The sequence below is a fragment of the Oryzias latipes genome, chromosome 24, assembly GCF_053564925.1.
Source record: "Oryzias latipes strain Hd-rR chromosome 24, Olatipes_Hd-rR_3.1".
In the NCBI taxonomy this organism is placed as follows: Eukaryota; Metazoa; Chordata; class Actinopteri; order Beloniformes; family Adrianichthyidae; genus Oryzias; species Oryzias latipes.
Window position 1 is genome coordinate 14736545 of NC_136260.1, and position 15517 is coordinate 14752061.

Genomic DNA, 15517 nt, shown 5'->3' on the forward strand with positions numbered 1-15517 from the left:
TGTTTAGCCCCAGAGTTGTAATCTTTCTCAAAGTCTGGTTCTGCCTGATAGTTATTTTTGGATCATTTCATCAGGAGAAAGCCCTTTTCAGAAAAATCTCAGATTATTGCTGTTTAAACTTTCTGAATTTATTCAAAGCTGTAGCTACATCTGAAGAAACCCAAAGAGTTTATTGTCAAACCCTAAATTATGGACGCTGAGTGATGGACTAGACTTCTATGACCCTTAATGGGCACAGACAACCCAAAAACCCGCAGCACGAGTCAACCCCCGAACAGCTACATGTGACTAAGACATCAAGTTGATTGTTGATTGTCTATTGTCCCGTGGTATTTCTGGTAGCAGACAAATTACAGCCATAAATACAGTAAAATGGAAAATCTGCAGCCTTTTTTGTTTGTTTGGTTACTTTGCTCAACACTTGACAACAATTTCAAGGATATTATGGTACATTCTAATAGACAGACGAAACTTTTAAGCTAAATAATATTTTAGGTGAATTTGTTTAGTGAGTGTGTTCCTGCAGTTTCATTCTCATTCCAGTTGGTGGTGCTGCAGGCCCAGCTTTCTTTGAAATTGATGCTATCCTGCTTTCAAACATCATGCAAATATTGTATTAACCTTCACGTTACAAGGAATACATTAGTCAGTTGAGTTTAGTGCAGTTACTTTGTCTTCTAGATGACTCCAAACTATTATGTGGCTTAAATACAGCAAAAATACTGGGAAGATGTGCATGATGGGATTTACAGCATACAAGCTGTTGAAAATAGGACACTATAGTGTGTGTCAGTCAGCATCTATTCACCAATTGTCGTTTGGTGATTTAAAGCCAGTTTTTTAGCTCTTACGTTGCTGCCATTTTGACCAAAATTTATTCTAATTCCTCATTTGAAAAATTGGGTGAATTGTAACACGGCCAACCAGGCTGGACGGACATGGACGGACATGTGTCAATCAAATGACCACACCCTAACTTTGTGCAATTTGGATCTTAGGAAAATAATCTAATCATGAAGTTTGCACAGAAAATTGTTTTGGATGTTAAATCTACCTATAGATGTGAAAAAAGGCTAAAAGTAGTCTCTTTCTCTTATGAAGGGATTTTCCATTGTAGCGAACTAAGCTAAGTATAATTTATGTAACAGGACTCCAAGTGGGTACTTGAAGAACTGATATGTTCAGGAAAACTTGATGCAAAGAGGGAGTAAAAGTGCAACCCCAGTTTATAAAAGCCAACCAGGAAGGCTTTTATAAATCTCAGGTTTTGACAATTACTGTCAATACAAAGAAGAAACCTCTGATTTTGATCTTGGGGGAGCTATGGTGTACAGGTAGAGCAATCAACCTCTGATTGTTTCCAGGTTCCGTTTCCACCCTGCCTGCCCCTTAGTCGAAGTGTTTTTGGGCATGACACTGAATTCCACATTGCTCCTGGTGGTTACAGGTTGGCGGCAGTGTAAGGCAGTGGAACTGCCATCGGTGTGTGAATTGGTGTGTGTGTGTGTGTGTGTGTGAATGGGACGGTGACTGTATTACTAAGTTAACATCTGGCTTGGAAACGTGTTCGAGTGAGACTTTTAATGAAGAATCTTTGAAACTGTATGTATTTTGCGCGTTTCGGGCTTCCACGTTCAAAACTCTCGCATTCACTCATCACTATGCAAGTTTTTAAGCCTGTTTTCAGGCTCTACGTACACAAAAACCTAGAGCCTTTGGCAACCCTTTTCTGGAAATGTTAAAACTTTACAATCACGTAACATAAACACCTAGCTGGCTCTCATTTTACCAAAAAATGTACTTTTAGTTATTTCTTTTATCTTATTTTGCTTTACTAATTGTCACTTTAAATTATCACTGACCTGAATAATTTGTTCTGTGTTTATGAAGACCATTTTGTTTTTTGTGTGTTCTACTGCTCTACACATCTCCTATTCGTAATCCCTGGAGAGTTGCTCTTGGTATTAATCACATCTGTTGTACTTCCCTTTTTTTTTCTGGAGGATTGGTGATGGGATGTGTATCGCCTTTCTGTTTGGGGTTCTTTCTTTTTCTTTTTGGTTCCAATGTGTGTGAACAGGGGGGGAAAGGAAAAAAAATGGATATATTGTTTCATATCACGTGTTCAATATTGCTGTTCTAAAACCCAAAAAAAAACAATTTTGAAAAAATAAAAACCTAGAGCCTATAGGAGTAATTGTGTGCTATAAGTATGCATGTTTGTGATGTAATGCTGAAGGGTTTACTCTGACCTGTGCCCATCTGATAGGAGTCAGCTGTCTTTCCCTGAAAAAGTTACCCCTCTGTGGCCTCATGGAATCACCTCCATACTTCTCTCTGGTCTCCTTTCCCTCACACCCTGACATTAAACTCCACTTCTGTGACATGTGTCATGTGTTTCTGTCATCTCTTAGTCTGCACCCTCAGCTCTCTTCTGTGATAAACACTGATAAATGTGACGCCTGACAGGAAAACAGATGCTCCACGTCGCTCTGTCAGCAGGCGCTCTGGACTGGACGCCACTTATCTACTGGTATTGTCTACTGTGGAGATGCACGTGTTTTCTCCACCATTACTCTTTCACTCTCAAACAAAAGCTCCTGGAACTAAGACAACAGGATTATATAACTGTAATGGTCAAAATGTTCTGCTGCCAAGTCATTACGCAGAATAGAAATCCGGTTTCCATGTCAAGATTCAGCTCACCGCTACATTAATGGGTGTGAACCCTGTAGGCAGTTAAAAGCCTGGATTCTGCTTTGACCTTCAAAAGCAGGCCGGACAGAAAGGGCGTCTGTCCATCTATCAACATGTCAATGACAAACTAAAAGCAAATAAGTGTGAATCAGACTCTTTGAGTCACTATCTCAACAAATCCTGTTGACAAACGTTCATTTAAGGCTGTCATGAGGAGGAACATCACTTGAGACCAGCAGAAGCCCAATCACACACGTTCTCCATCCAACATAAAAGCAGCTGGTCAACAATTTGTCAGTCTGATCATCCACAGTAATGATTTTTTTAATCTGAAAGAGATTTACTTTGGACGTGTGTTTCTGTATTTCAAATAAAGCAATCTCTATGAACAAAGAGTGTCTCGCTTATCTTTTTGGTATCGTGTGTTCAAAGGACATTATCCCAGAGGTCTCTTGGTTTGTTAACATGCAGTTTTGTGAAATATCCTGTCAGCATAGTTTGATGGTTTCATGCTTTCACAAAGTGGCGCCTCAAGAAACCTCGCATGTGAACCGAAGCTTTAGAATTGTACATTTATTTTGACTAAAATTACAATAAAGGAAGGAATGTATAACTTCAGATGTAGCTTCCAGTTTATCAATATTTTACCCCAATTTCTGGCTCATATTTTTTCTGAATCAAGTGATTTTATTGTTGATGATTATAAACAACTAACTAAAGCATCCATAGACGTTGTAGCTCCACAAAAAAGGGAAAACTCCAGCTACAGCACTATGGAGAAATGAAAGGTTTAAAAGCCTAAGAGGAGAATACAGGAGAGTGGAGTGAAGCTGGGGGGAAGTTTAATTATTCGTTCCTTCATCACTGTTAACCATATTATGGCTTCTTTGAGTCTGAGCTTTAAATATAGAGTAATTTCAATTACAAAGAATAACCTTGATTATTTTGTGACCATCATCTAATTCACCATTTTAAAGGAAAATCAACCATTTTTATCCAATCACTTTGAGACAGATCTGTAAGCACAACTAATTGTTGAACCTAAACTGAATTGAATTGAAGCGTGCAGATATGGAGATGCAGCTCTCAGGTTTTCTTTCAGTCTCGTTCAAGATTTTTATCGTTTCACTTGTTCCCTCGCCGTGAATGAAAGAAGTCATCTATGATTAGGTAAAAAACACGTTGGTGAGTTGGGGTCTACTTATGTAGTACTACTGGAGTTAAAGGGTTAAATAGTAAAAGGGTTTAAAATGTGGGAAAGCTGATATCAAGAGACCCAACAATCGACCACACATTAGCAGAACTTACCTGGTATTCTGACTGTAAAACCCCCGTGCCTGAGGAAGCCCCAGAGGGCCCGAGCCGAGGTTTCTTGTTGGGTGGACCCTGATCCTGACTGTGCTGCAGACCCCCACCGCCGGTGGCTCCCGCGCCTCCAGTGGTGCCATTGGTTTGGGCCGAGCTCTGCTGGGAGGGGGCCTGCTGGGCCGTCGTCTGTTGCTGGTTCTGGGTCTGAGTCTGGCCTGCCGTCTGCTGGTGCTGCTTGGTTTGTTTTTTGCAGAGACACACAAAACAACAAACTTAGTTAACACAGAGAAGACAATGAAGAACAACCTGGGAGGATTCTTTAGGGACTATTGATTTACTTGTTTGTTGAGCAACAACAATCTGACTAAACAGTAAAAATGACCTTAATGTAAGCAATATGTTTATGCTGGTTACCTGTTAGGTCATCTTGTTTACATAAAGCTTACTAAGGTCTGTATTTTAGACAGATATAATTTAGAGGTTTGGAGGTTTTGGTATGTAAAACATAAAATAAGTATAGACCAAAGCCAAAATGAAGTGACTGCAAAAAAAAAAAAAAGCTTCTAAAGAAGATACATCTGGGGATAGAAGCTAAAATCAATCAGAGGTCACCTTTTAGTATACTATGTGTCTGATCACAGACGGCCTTTGTTCGTCCTCCTTTTCAACGTCAGACCTTGAAATTCTTGGATACTTTTTCTTCAAAACACAAACTCTGTACCTACCATGCTGATCTGCTCTCAAAGGTACCAAGAAGACATTTGAGGCACAAATGGTGTATTCAAAGTATTCATTAATTGAAGTAAGAATACTTGTTTTGATGAAGTGGATCATTCAGCTTTCAGAAATATACTACAGAACCCCCCAAAAGACCAAATTATCCACTGAATGGGTATTGTTAAGGTGTGGCCTGTGAAGTCACATTATGTCAGCGTGCTATTACCTTTTCCGTTTTCTCTTCGGGCTCGTCTTCGTTCAGAAACTCTCGTTTGGGGTAGGGAATCTGACAGCCAGCAAACACACTGAAAAGAAAATCCAAACCAACATCAGGCCAGTCGGACATTTACAGCAGACACTCGTGATAAAACATGAATATTTCTCCTGCTGAGATGGAACTTGTGCAAAAGGCTCACTCTGTGGTCGGTAATGGGTCCTCAAGGAAGTAGGGGTCCTGCAGCGCCAGCTCAGATGTGATGCGCTTGTTAGGGTCCATGGTGAGGAGTTTCTGAAGCTGAAGACAAACAGCACAGTTTTCCAGCCAGCTTTAAAATAAGCCTGACAATGTTTCGACACTAGAATAGTTCCGTAAAACTGCTTCAACAGGGCAAGAAATGCTCCCATTGTGACATGATTTGCTTTAACATTGTTCTTCCCAAACAAACACTGACCAAGAAGAAAACGATTCAAAAAAAGTCATGCACTTTCTCTGACGGTCACGTTTATGAGCTTCTTCACATTTTCACAACAGATCTACCAACAAGGCAATATCGAACCTAAGTCACACTTTCATGGATTAACTCTTTGGGCAGTATTTTTCCCAATGAACCCCGTAAAGCCAGAGCTGTCCCCAACAACAACAAGTAACACATGATCTTTAAACTACCATAACTTCAACCCTTTGCACAATTAAAGCAATTCTACTGGATTTCAAAAAATGAGAAAACAGCTTTTAAAGTCTTGCATAACCGTGCAAAGCTTTTTCTCAGCTTTCAGAATCTGTTGGAATTTTGTTGTTGTGCAATCGGTCAAAGAGTTCCCGTAATACCAAGAATGTTAACACCAGAGCCACCCCTCCGGTGCTTAAAGGTTAAATTACAGTGTTTCCTACACTGGGCAAGCTAGTTTTTCTCAGGACCTGTGGTGTGTACCTGCAGTTACTTGTCTCTATTTTATCTTTTAATTTATGTTCCAGTGTTGTCTGTGTGATTTTTTTTGTTTGCTTCCCATTATCTAATCTCTAAAGTTACTATCTCAATTTTTTCACAAAACAGCTGTTCCAGTGTTTTTGATTCTGTTTCTCTTTTTTGTTTGCTTCCCATTATTGCCATTGCTACAGTTGTCTACTTGTATCTGTTTTGTCCTAGAACAGGTGTCCCATTGTTTTTGTCCCTGTGTTTGTTTGTTCTTTCTAAATCCAAAAGATCTTTTGTATAGTTTGATGTTTCGTGCTCTTTAACCAGCGCATCAAGATTGCACCAGTTGGGAAAATGAACTGAACTTGACAGAACTGAATCAGCACACTTACCAATAGGAAGACCTTGCTGTCGGGTTTCACTTTATGTTTCTCCATGTATTTGATTAAGCTGCTGTTTGTATACCTGCCAAGTGAGAACATTGTGAAGACACCTATGAAATTTTGTCATTTTAGTCTTTATGGGTTTGATGGCGAACAGATTGTTGCTCACGTTGTCCTCCTAAAATCCTTCTGAAGGGTGGGGTACTCTGGCATCTTCCTGATGTCTTCCCAGTCTTTATCTGGGGAATGAAAACAAGTCATGGGGGTCACAATTACCACAACAAAAGGGTCCGGTATTTTAAAGTTTACACCTTTGTTAATCCCTCAAGAAAGATCTATGTTTGATGTTTGCCCTTAAACACCAGATATGTCGCTGGTGACATCTGACTAACACACACTCTTTGACGTACCATAACTCTTCGACAGCTTACACGCTCAACATATTAGTAACGTCACATGTTGCATGCTGGGGCAAAGACGCTTTTATCCACAGATGTATGTTAACTTACATAAACACTTCAAAACTGTAAAGTGTTGCATATCAGCAACACTTCCATAAACGGTTGAAGAATTATGGTAGTCGTAAAGACTGTCAAGACTGGAGCCAGAGCTCCAGAGTAAAAGGGTTAATGCACATGTGAGAAAAGCTTCAAAGCAGAGTTTGTTCAAAACAACCATTAGCAGACCTGCGGGGAAACCCATAACGGTGAATATCCGGTCTAGCTGGTCGTGGTGGAATGGGTTGCTGGTCTTGATGTCCTCTTGGCGACAGTGAAAAATGGGTTCTGACGTCAGCAGTTCTGCGAAGATGCAGCCAATCGCCCAGATGTCTGTAAAACACACATGAGCATGAGTATATCTACAAATGGAGGCCACTCTTAGTTGTGTGACTCACCAATAGCTTTGGTGTAGTGCCGGGCACCCAGCAAGAGCTCAGGAGCGCGGTACCAGAAGGTCACCACCACCGGATCGAGGTCTGCCAGCGGCTTAAGGGGCGAGTTAAAGAGTCGGGCGAAACCCATGTCAGCTTTAGGGTTGGAGCAGAGAGACAGGGACAGTATCAGAAAGACATGAGAGGAATAAAGGCCAGCAGATAACGGTGACACCATTCCTGACACATACAGTTTCATGGTTGGAGTTGCAAAAAACAAAAAAAACAATACAATCTATAATTCCACCTCAGCAGCTTTGTAGCATCTAAAAGTATTGCTACAGCTTATTTAAAGTAAAAGGATTAATGCATATCTGAAGAAAAGCTTCAAATCAAAGTTTGTTCTAAACAACCATTAGCAGACCTGCAGAGGTGCAAATGTTAGGAAGACAGTATGGAAATTTCCTTCACCTATTTTGACTCTTCCTCGCTCCGGACCTTCTCCCATCACCAGGATGTTTGCTGGTTTCTGTTGGATACACAAACATAGCATCTTAGATTCAATTCTTCAACACTGTTTGTTCACCAAAAACGTAAAACAAAACAAAAAATCCCATTAAAAAACACAATTTTATACATTAGTTTTCTACAAGGGCTGATTAAAGGGTTAGTATTCCCTCCTTATATTATGGTTCACCTTTTGCAGTTTGGCAAACATAAATCTTTGATCATGATCAGATCTTTGTTTTTGATTAATAATACTGGACTTATTTTTCCATGAAGGTTTGAACTTTGAGCATTTAAACGAGAGGAAAAATGTGAAATGTTCACGTCTGTCTGAGAGAAGTCTATAAAGTTTGTAGTGAGGGATTTTATAGCATTATAACATTAATTCTAGAACGTAATTTCTGTGATAAACGAGGGAACACTATATCCAAAAAAGCAAATAGAAAGATTTAGACCAGCAAAATACAGAAAAATCCACATTTTCCCCAGAATTTATATTACATACATATTTAAATTTAGGAAATGTATACTTTGATGCACAAACTCTGATTTTTGTTACAATTTCTTGTGTTTTTATGGTCTACTTTTGCTGATGATGTAGCTATTTTAAGACCTGTAGCAGGCATTAAATTAGAAAACAGTTACAGTTTTTTTCTTTGTAAAAAAATAAAGTTTTCTAATCTGCTGTGTGTTCTGTTAGGGCACTTTTGGTTTTTTATTCCTAAATGTGCAGAGGCATGCTGTCTAACGGCTGTCTAATCAGGGATCCTAAATAAAGACCTGAAATATATTTGTCCATCTTATTTTTATGCAGTGTAACTGCGACCTCCGACCCTATGGGGAGCAGCCATTGGTGTATATCGAATTTCAACCACATGACCATGTTTGTCATGCTTGTAAAATAAGCTCGCTTAGAAAACCTCAGCATGGGAGTCCTGGAGCTTGTTGCAAACATTGTTAGGGATTTTTCAACATCTTTGCAGCTCATTTTTACGCATACCTTGTTATCACCAGTTCTCACAACTGATTGACCAAATGTCTGAAAAAGTTTTATGGCATCAGCACTTCTCTAGGCCCCTTGGTTGAAAAAGGGATGCCAGATGTGATGATGATTGAACATCTGGCGTCCCCCTTTAGTAAAAACTGAATCTTAAGAAAACAAAATGACCCTTTTCAGAAGAAAATATCTTATATTCTGTCTTGCAAGAAAAATAATCATATCAAGAAAGCTTTTCAATAGCAAAATAAAATTAATTTTGACTTTTGACTATTTTCTTACCCCATTAGCAGATTCCTTCTTTTCCCGATCTGCCAACGGGGTAGGAATTTTTGACTTTTTTCTAGGGGAGCTGTTTTTGCAGTGTTCCCTGTGTGTCCGTGTGAATGTGAACTCATTTCTGCTTGGGAAAGAAAAAAAATAGAAACATCTTGTCTCCATAGAAACGGCACCCATGAGCAGAGCTGTTATTTACACCCACGACACGCTGAGATCTGCGAACACAAAGAAGAGTCTCTTTAAAGGCTCCAGCCTCTTCTTTATAATGTGAAGTTTCTGACCAGAAAATCATTTGAGCTGATGCAAAATTCGGAGAAAGCGCTTGCAATTTTGAGAATTTATATTCTATTAAAATAAAACCTTCACTGGATGTAGATTTATGTTAAACAGTCCACCATTGTCATCCCATAATTCTGGATATAAACGTCATGTGATTAAGACCAGACACTGTCAATAACGATGTGCAACTTTTCCACTGCGCTATTGTTTACTGGAAAACATGCAGACAGGGGGAGGAGGGGGGCACCAACTTGTGGATGTGGCCTAGTTCCTCAGAAACAGCAGAGGAGCTGCTGGAAGGTTACCTGTTCTGTCAGCATCGTCACTCACGCAGCAGTGCAATGGGGAAAGGGGGGGGGCTCCTACAATACCTCTATGGTGAGGGAGGGGTTGGACTGGTTTGTGGGGGATGGGCGGACTGCTGCGGTGCAGAGACATGTGACCTGGGAGACGCAGTGCATGCTTCTCTGCAGCACAAACACACGTTATGTAATGGCGGTGGGAGGAGCGGCCTCCCTCCCAAACTGCACAAAAAGAGTCACATGACGTGTCTGTGTTGTGTCTCCACACACACACACACACACACAACAACAGCGCTGACGCCTGCTTCCTGGTTGGACAGAGAGGCAGACACCTGCAGCAAACGCTGTTGTTTGCTCCCGCTTCCAGACCTGCAGGGCCTGAAGTATTTGGGTCAGAGCCAGAACGGTTCTGCATCACAATGGCAGGAAGCCCGGGCAGTCTGATAATAAAACAGCGGCACCAGGAGTCTGGGTTTATCCTGGGTTAGTTGTGAAGATACGATAGCTAAACAACTGAAGCACTACTAAGGGAGAGGTTTTGCTGCTTCATCCAACCACCTTCATCACACCAGGTTAAGATCTCCATTCAGCTCCAGAAATGAAAAATAAACTGTCCCTAAATGAAAGGAAACAGTTGGATGAGCACATGAATGACTGAAATGGGTCAAAAGTTTCTGTTTTTATGCCCAAGTCTTGTATTCAAAATTAAAAAATGAATACAAGTCCTCAGTTTTTCCTCTGCTTCAATAATAGAGCATGCTCGGGGTGTGCTGACTTCATGAAGCAGCAGTTTTTTACAGCCTTCTGATGACATCAGCAGCCTGTCTATAATAAACATTCATGGCTGCTTGTTCGGAAACACAACAGATAATGATCTCCACTGGTAAAGACAGAACCAATGGAATGTGTGTGGTAAACCAGTCAGTATAAAATATATAATTGTCAGGAATCAGAAAACTTAACTCATATTGTTACTTTAGTTATTGTGCTGCAGCTGCCCGTAGAATCTGTCTCAATAATGTTTCTACATGAGCTCCATTGAAGTGGAGTGTTGTGATGCTGGTGTATTTTTTTAGTGTATTTCTTTGGAGACAAACTCAAGGCCATTTGTAGACCAAGACAGTCTGGCAATTTCATACAAAATGGGCAAATCCCATGTAGATTATTCTAAATACATTTATGACAGATGATGCTTGACTCGATGTTGACCTTTTATTGTGTTTTTCAGTATTAGTATAACGGTAGCTAGCATTAGTCGTATTAGAATATTAGTTGGGTTTTTTGGCATAGTTTGGCCGAGGTAACGACTTATACTCAGGTGCGTTTAAAAAAAATAATAGCAATAACAGCTGGCGGGAACTGTAGGTGTGTGTGTGTATGTATGTATGTGTGGGGACTCTTTGGAATTGACTAGAACTTAAATGCAAAGACTTGGACTTGCAAAAAGGGGTTTTCTTCGATAACAACTATTTTTAGAAACCTTATAATTTTATTTTCCAAACCTTTGTGTTATGTCACACATCCATGTGTATTTATATGCAGTCACCTGACCGGACTAGACCAACTAGTCCTCTGACTATCACACCCAAGCCCTCTTTACAATACCATGGATATTTGAGATATTTTAGGTTCTGGCTTTGGGTAGTTTGAATTGTTATGTCACTTCCTTTCTTTGATCCACCTAACAGTTTATTTGAACTGTGCCAGAGTACACTTGGGAGTAAAACATGAACCCATGCAGAGTTTGCTTGTTAGGTTGGCATCCACATTGAGATGAGCTTTCATTCCAGTACTAACAGGCAAACTATCTGAGGAACATAACTCTGATCCAGACCAGCTTGCTCTGCCCTAGATCTTTATGGCTGAACTCCGAACTCACCAAATCCCTGTGGAGAACCCAGTTGGCGTGGAGGTAGTGGATCCCGTCCAGAATCTGATACAGCAGGGACTTCACCATCCCGCGAGGAAGTTGCATTGGTTTCTTGTTGGCCTTGGAGGCGCGGTGGAACTTGATAATGTGCTGCAAAGCAAGGATGGGTTCAGGAGTTGTTTTCAGGACACTTTGAAGAAAATGCATCAAGGATGAAGCGCAGATCCAAACACACGTTTGGTCTAAAGTGACTTCGTCAAGCCAGGCCTGCCTTTGAGCCACGTCTGACCTCAACAAATGATGAGCCATCCGCAGCTCTGTGATTATGGATTGACGGGATTTAAATTCACACAAAATTAAGAGAGATTTCTGACTGGAATATCAACTAAGGAGAAACATCTGTCCAGGTTTACTGACACCTATTCAGGCAGTTTTCAAGCAAAAGCAGTGACAGCTCAACAGACAACACTCACCCACAGGTCATGCTCGGCGTAGTCGAAGAGCAGCCACACCTTCCTGTCGCTGTGGGACAGGAAGACCTTCTGCAGGGCAATAACGTTGGGGTGCTTCAGCTCTCGCAGCAGCTGTAGAACCAATGGGAGAGGGCATTTAGAAAGGGCGGGAAAAGAGTTACAGAAAGAGGGCAAACTTTAACCTCCTCATGTGTGAAGCAGAATAAAAATTGTGCATTCAAATAAAATCCAGCTGCAATAACCACTTTAGATTTGGGTAATTTGTTTTACAGAATGCTCTCTCAGTAAAAATAACACAGGGATTTACCTGTTTATATCTAACATAAAGCACTTTAACAAGTAAAGAGAAAGCTGATTCATGTCTCACTAAAAACATGATGGTTAAAGCTCAAAAATGATTTTGTCACTGTAATCCTTGGGCAAGACACTAGAATTCTTGCCATTAATTGTGAAAAAAATGAAATCTATGAGTGTCTTTTGATAAGATAAGAAGATGACAAAAAATATTTTTTTAAAGTTCATCTGGACTAAATTGAAGATATTTTGCCTCCTATCTAAGAGGCTTTGTCTTGGATGAATAAGAGTGTAAGATGGATGGGAATTAAATCTTAACTTAGAATATTAACAAGATTTAAAAGAGAAAAGTTGTTCAGATCACTCCTGCAAAACAAAAGACACCAATTTTTTCTTGTTTAACAGAAAATCTGTGAAAAGTTTGTTTTATCCCTTTTTGAAATGTTTGAAGTCCCACTCTGATCATCTTCTGATCTACTGCAAAATCATTCCCAGTGGTTTTTAAATTATGATTATGCAGTGTTTAGGTAAAATCAAAAAACTTGTCGTTTTCTAGAAGCCCATCTTTATTTCTTGTTATCCTTTTGTGTACACTCTCTCCCACTAGCTTCCAGCCCCTCACAATCCCAACCTAACATTACCGGTGTAACAAAAATGGCGAGCAATATTGGAGCTATCCAGCAGTACAGTTTTGATCCAGATTCCAGCTCAGATGAGGAAAACAAAGATCTACATGGATTTATTGGTCTGCAAGTGGATGTATCAGAATGGAGCGGAGCTGAGAGCTTGTGGACTAATGGTAGATTTTGCACAACAAACGCATTTTTTTGTCTGCTCCTGATTCCCAACAACTTGAATAAACTCAGAAACACCTTTTTAATCTTAATTTTCTTCATATACAGTGAAAAACTCAGAAACACTGTTTTAATCTTAATTTTCTTCATATACAGTGAAAAACTCAGAAACACTGTTTTAATCTTAATTTTCTTCATATACAGTAGTCCTCAATCATGGGAAAAATGTTAAAAACACCAAAAACACAATTTTATTGGAGTGGGTCTTTAAAATGGAGCATTTCTAAGGTAACAAAAAGCAGTTGGGTATCATTGCTGAACACTGAGTCATTAAACGAGTATTCAGGCTAAAGTTGAGTGTGTAACTTGGGGGGTTATTGTGGAGAGAGCAGGTGATCACCCTGCAGTTCCTCGTCCCATTCTGGAACGCGTTCATTGATCGTCTATGCGCTCTGTGCCATTTGCTGACTGACCATAATCAATTGTGCCCTTCAGAGAGACGGCAGACCTCCAGCAGTTGACACTGAAACGAGCAGAAGCTGATACCACTGATGCTCATCTGCAGACGGCTGCTAAGTTTTTTCTCCATGTCTGTTTGAAGCGCTTGGAAACCCTTCAGGAACCCTCCTGATCAGATTCAAATTCTTCGGCTTTTGTTTGCAGCTCTTTTCTGTCTCTAAGCTGATAATCCATCCTGTTTGTTTTCAGATTGGTGTTATGGGTGAAAGGTGCAGCAGGAGCAGGTTTGGAAAACACAAAGCTTCTTGGAGAAGCCTTTTCCAAACAGGAGTGTCCAGTTTTGTTTCTCAACAAAGTCCGCCTAAAGCAAAATAACATGTACAATAATATGTTCATTTTTGCATAAGGGTTTTACACTTTAAATTTACACTGTTTCAAAAAACAACTCATAAATATCAGTAAAATGTTACCTGAGAAGTAATTGTCTGTGTTTGTCACTTGTAAAAAGGTTAATTAAACTAGAAATCAGACAAATATCTTTAAAAAACTATGGACTTTTTGATGTATAAAAGCTGGTTTCAGAACAGCTTAAGGGACACATCTCTCTGAATCATCAGAAAAGTGAATGGATGATACACTTCATTGCAAAAGTATATATATAAAAGAATCGGGAAATCTACTAAGATGAGCCTTCATTTCCATTTGTGTGACAGAAAGGTAACAGCTGTAAACTAGGGGTGTGTATTGGCAAGAGTCTGGCGATATGATACCTATCGCGGTACGCGTCTCATATGTATCGCGATACATCTCAGTGTTACTCGTTCTTATCTGGAGCCCACTACAAAGCACCACAGTCAGCGCTCCTACACGGCAGCAATATGGCACAGAGTTTAAGGCCGGTGCCCATCCCAAGCAAAAAATAAGTAATATATGTCCACAACAAAAACTGCGAGTCTGACTGAACATTTAGCATTTAACACAAGCTGATGGTTTTTTTTTGAAAATCTGTTCAGAGTGATTCCAATATTATTTTATCTTTTTTGGAATGCATGCAGGGGTATGTGCACATTTCAGGGTACTTGGTGGCATTCACAGGAGTACTTTGGATCTGTGTTTAATATTGGAGAAAAATAGAGAGAAACACTAACAATTATTGTTTATTGCATTTTTCTTTAAAATGAAGATTCTTCTAAATGTCTTAATACTGTACATGTTTCAAATGTTGTGCTTTTTTTCTTTTGGTTTTTTGTTTTATGCCTCCAGAGCTTTATGTCTCCCTGTTAAGTTCTTCAGTCTGCCTATGTGTATAACTGATGCCACAACAATAAAAGTGCATTGAGTTAGTTAGGGGGCGTTTATTTAAATGAAAGTGTTGCAGTGAAATGGAAATCATGTTTTTGGTTGTTTTGGTATTTGTTCATGTATCGCAAGTTATATCGTCATTGGAATATTGATCATTAATATCGCAAATGGGGAGTTTTCCTCATCGTGCGACCCCAGAGAGAGGTCAATTTAAGTATAACACCTGTTTGGATCAATGGTTTGTCCTGATTTCTGCATTTTAACTGAAGTTTTGGTGCTAATGTATGAAGCAGCATGTACCATGTTGAAAGGTGTCAAATCATCTGACATATAAACTAGCTATTAAGTCAATCAATATGTGAGCTTGAGAACACAGCATTCTTTTAAATCGTTACAGTCAACATGGAAGAGCTGAAAGGGACCTAATGGAATGAAGCAAATGTGTTTGTGTCCTCAGAAAGTCTGTATTGTTGTTTGGATCCAACAATTACGCTGCATTAACCGTGATAATCTGCAGGATTCTGTGATATCTGAGGTCAAAAGTTTTTGTGTATCTCAGCAGCTTCTTCTTTTGGCAGATGGTGTGCAGTCAGCTAAAAAGCTGAAATGAAAAACCTGCCTTTGCTCATGTGTGAGCCAGAAGCAGCACCGAACCTCTGTGAGTTGTAGAGGATGAAGTAAGGGGTTTTTATGTGCCGCCGCTGCAGCATCAGCATCAGCATCAGCATCAGTGAAGCTGCGGCAGTTATGGGACTGAATTGGTCACGTGACTATCACACCCCAGGGAGGTTAGGTGATCTCACGTTGCAGACCTCTAGCAATTTAACAGCTGTAACCTCATCAGAAATC

The 15517-nt window shown here is 39.9% G+C and overlaps 1 protein-coding gene across 2 annotated transcripts in view; it reads right to left on the minus strand.

Annotated features, from left to right (window-relative positions):
* The window catches only part of cdk19 (cyclin dependent kinase 19), a 37873-nt gene that overhangs the window by 7621 nt on the left and 14735 nt on the right, over window positions 1–15517 (minus strand). Inside the window, exons 3-12 of one of the 2 annotated variants that reach the window (XM_078942612.1) lie at window positions 11820–11930; window positions 11356–11496; window positions 7584–7641; window positions 7137–7268; window positions 6928–7071; window positions 6411–6480; window positions 6251–6323; window positions 5139–5236; window positions 4949–5027; window positions 4006–4236 (exon numbers count right to left, since the gene is read on the minus strand). In XM_078942612.1, coding sequence (XP_078798738.1) covers window positions 4006–4236; window positions 4949–5027; window positions 5139–5236; window positions 6251–6323; window positions 6411–6480; window positions 6928–7071; window positions 7137–7268; window positions 7584–7641; window positions 11356–11496; window positions 11820–11930 — 1137 coding nt within the window. Of the gene's footprint in view, window positions 1–4005; window positions 4240–4948; window positions 5028–5138; window positions 5237–6250; window positions 6324–6410; window positions 6481–6927; window positions 7072–7136; window positions 7269–7583; window positions 7642–11355; window positions 11497–11819; window positions 11931–15517 lie in introns of both variants that reach the window. The other variant, XM_011491663.4, reaches the window with a different exon arrangement.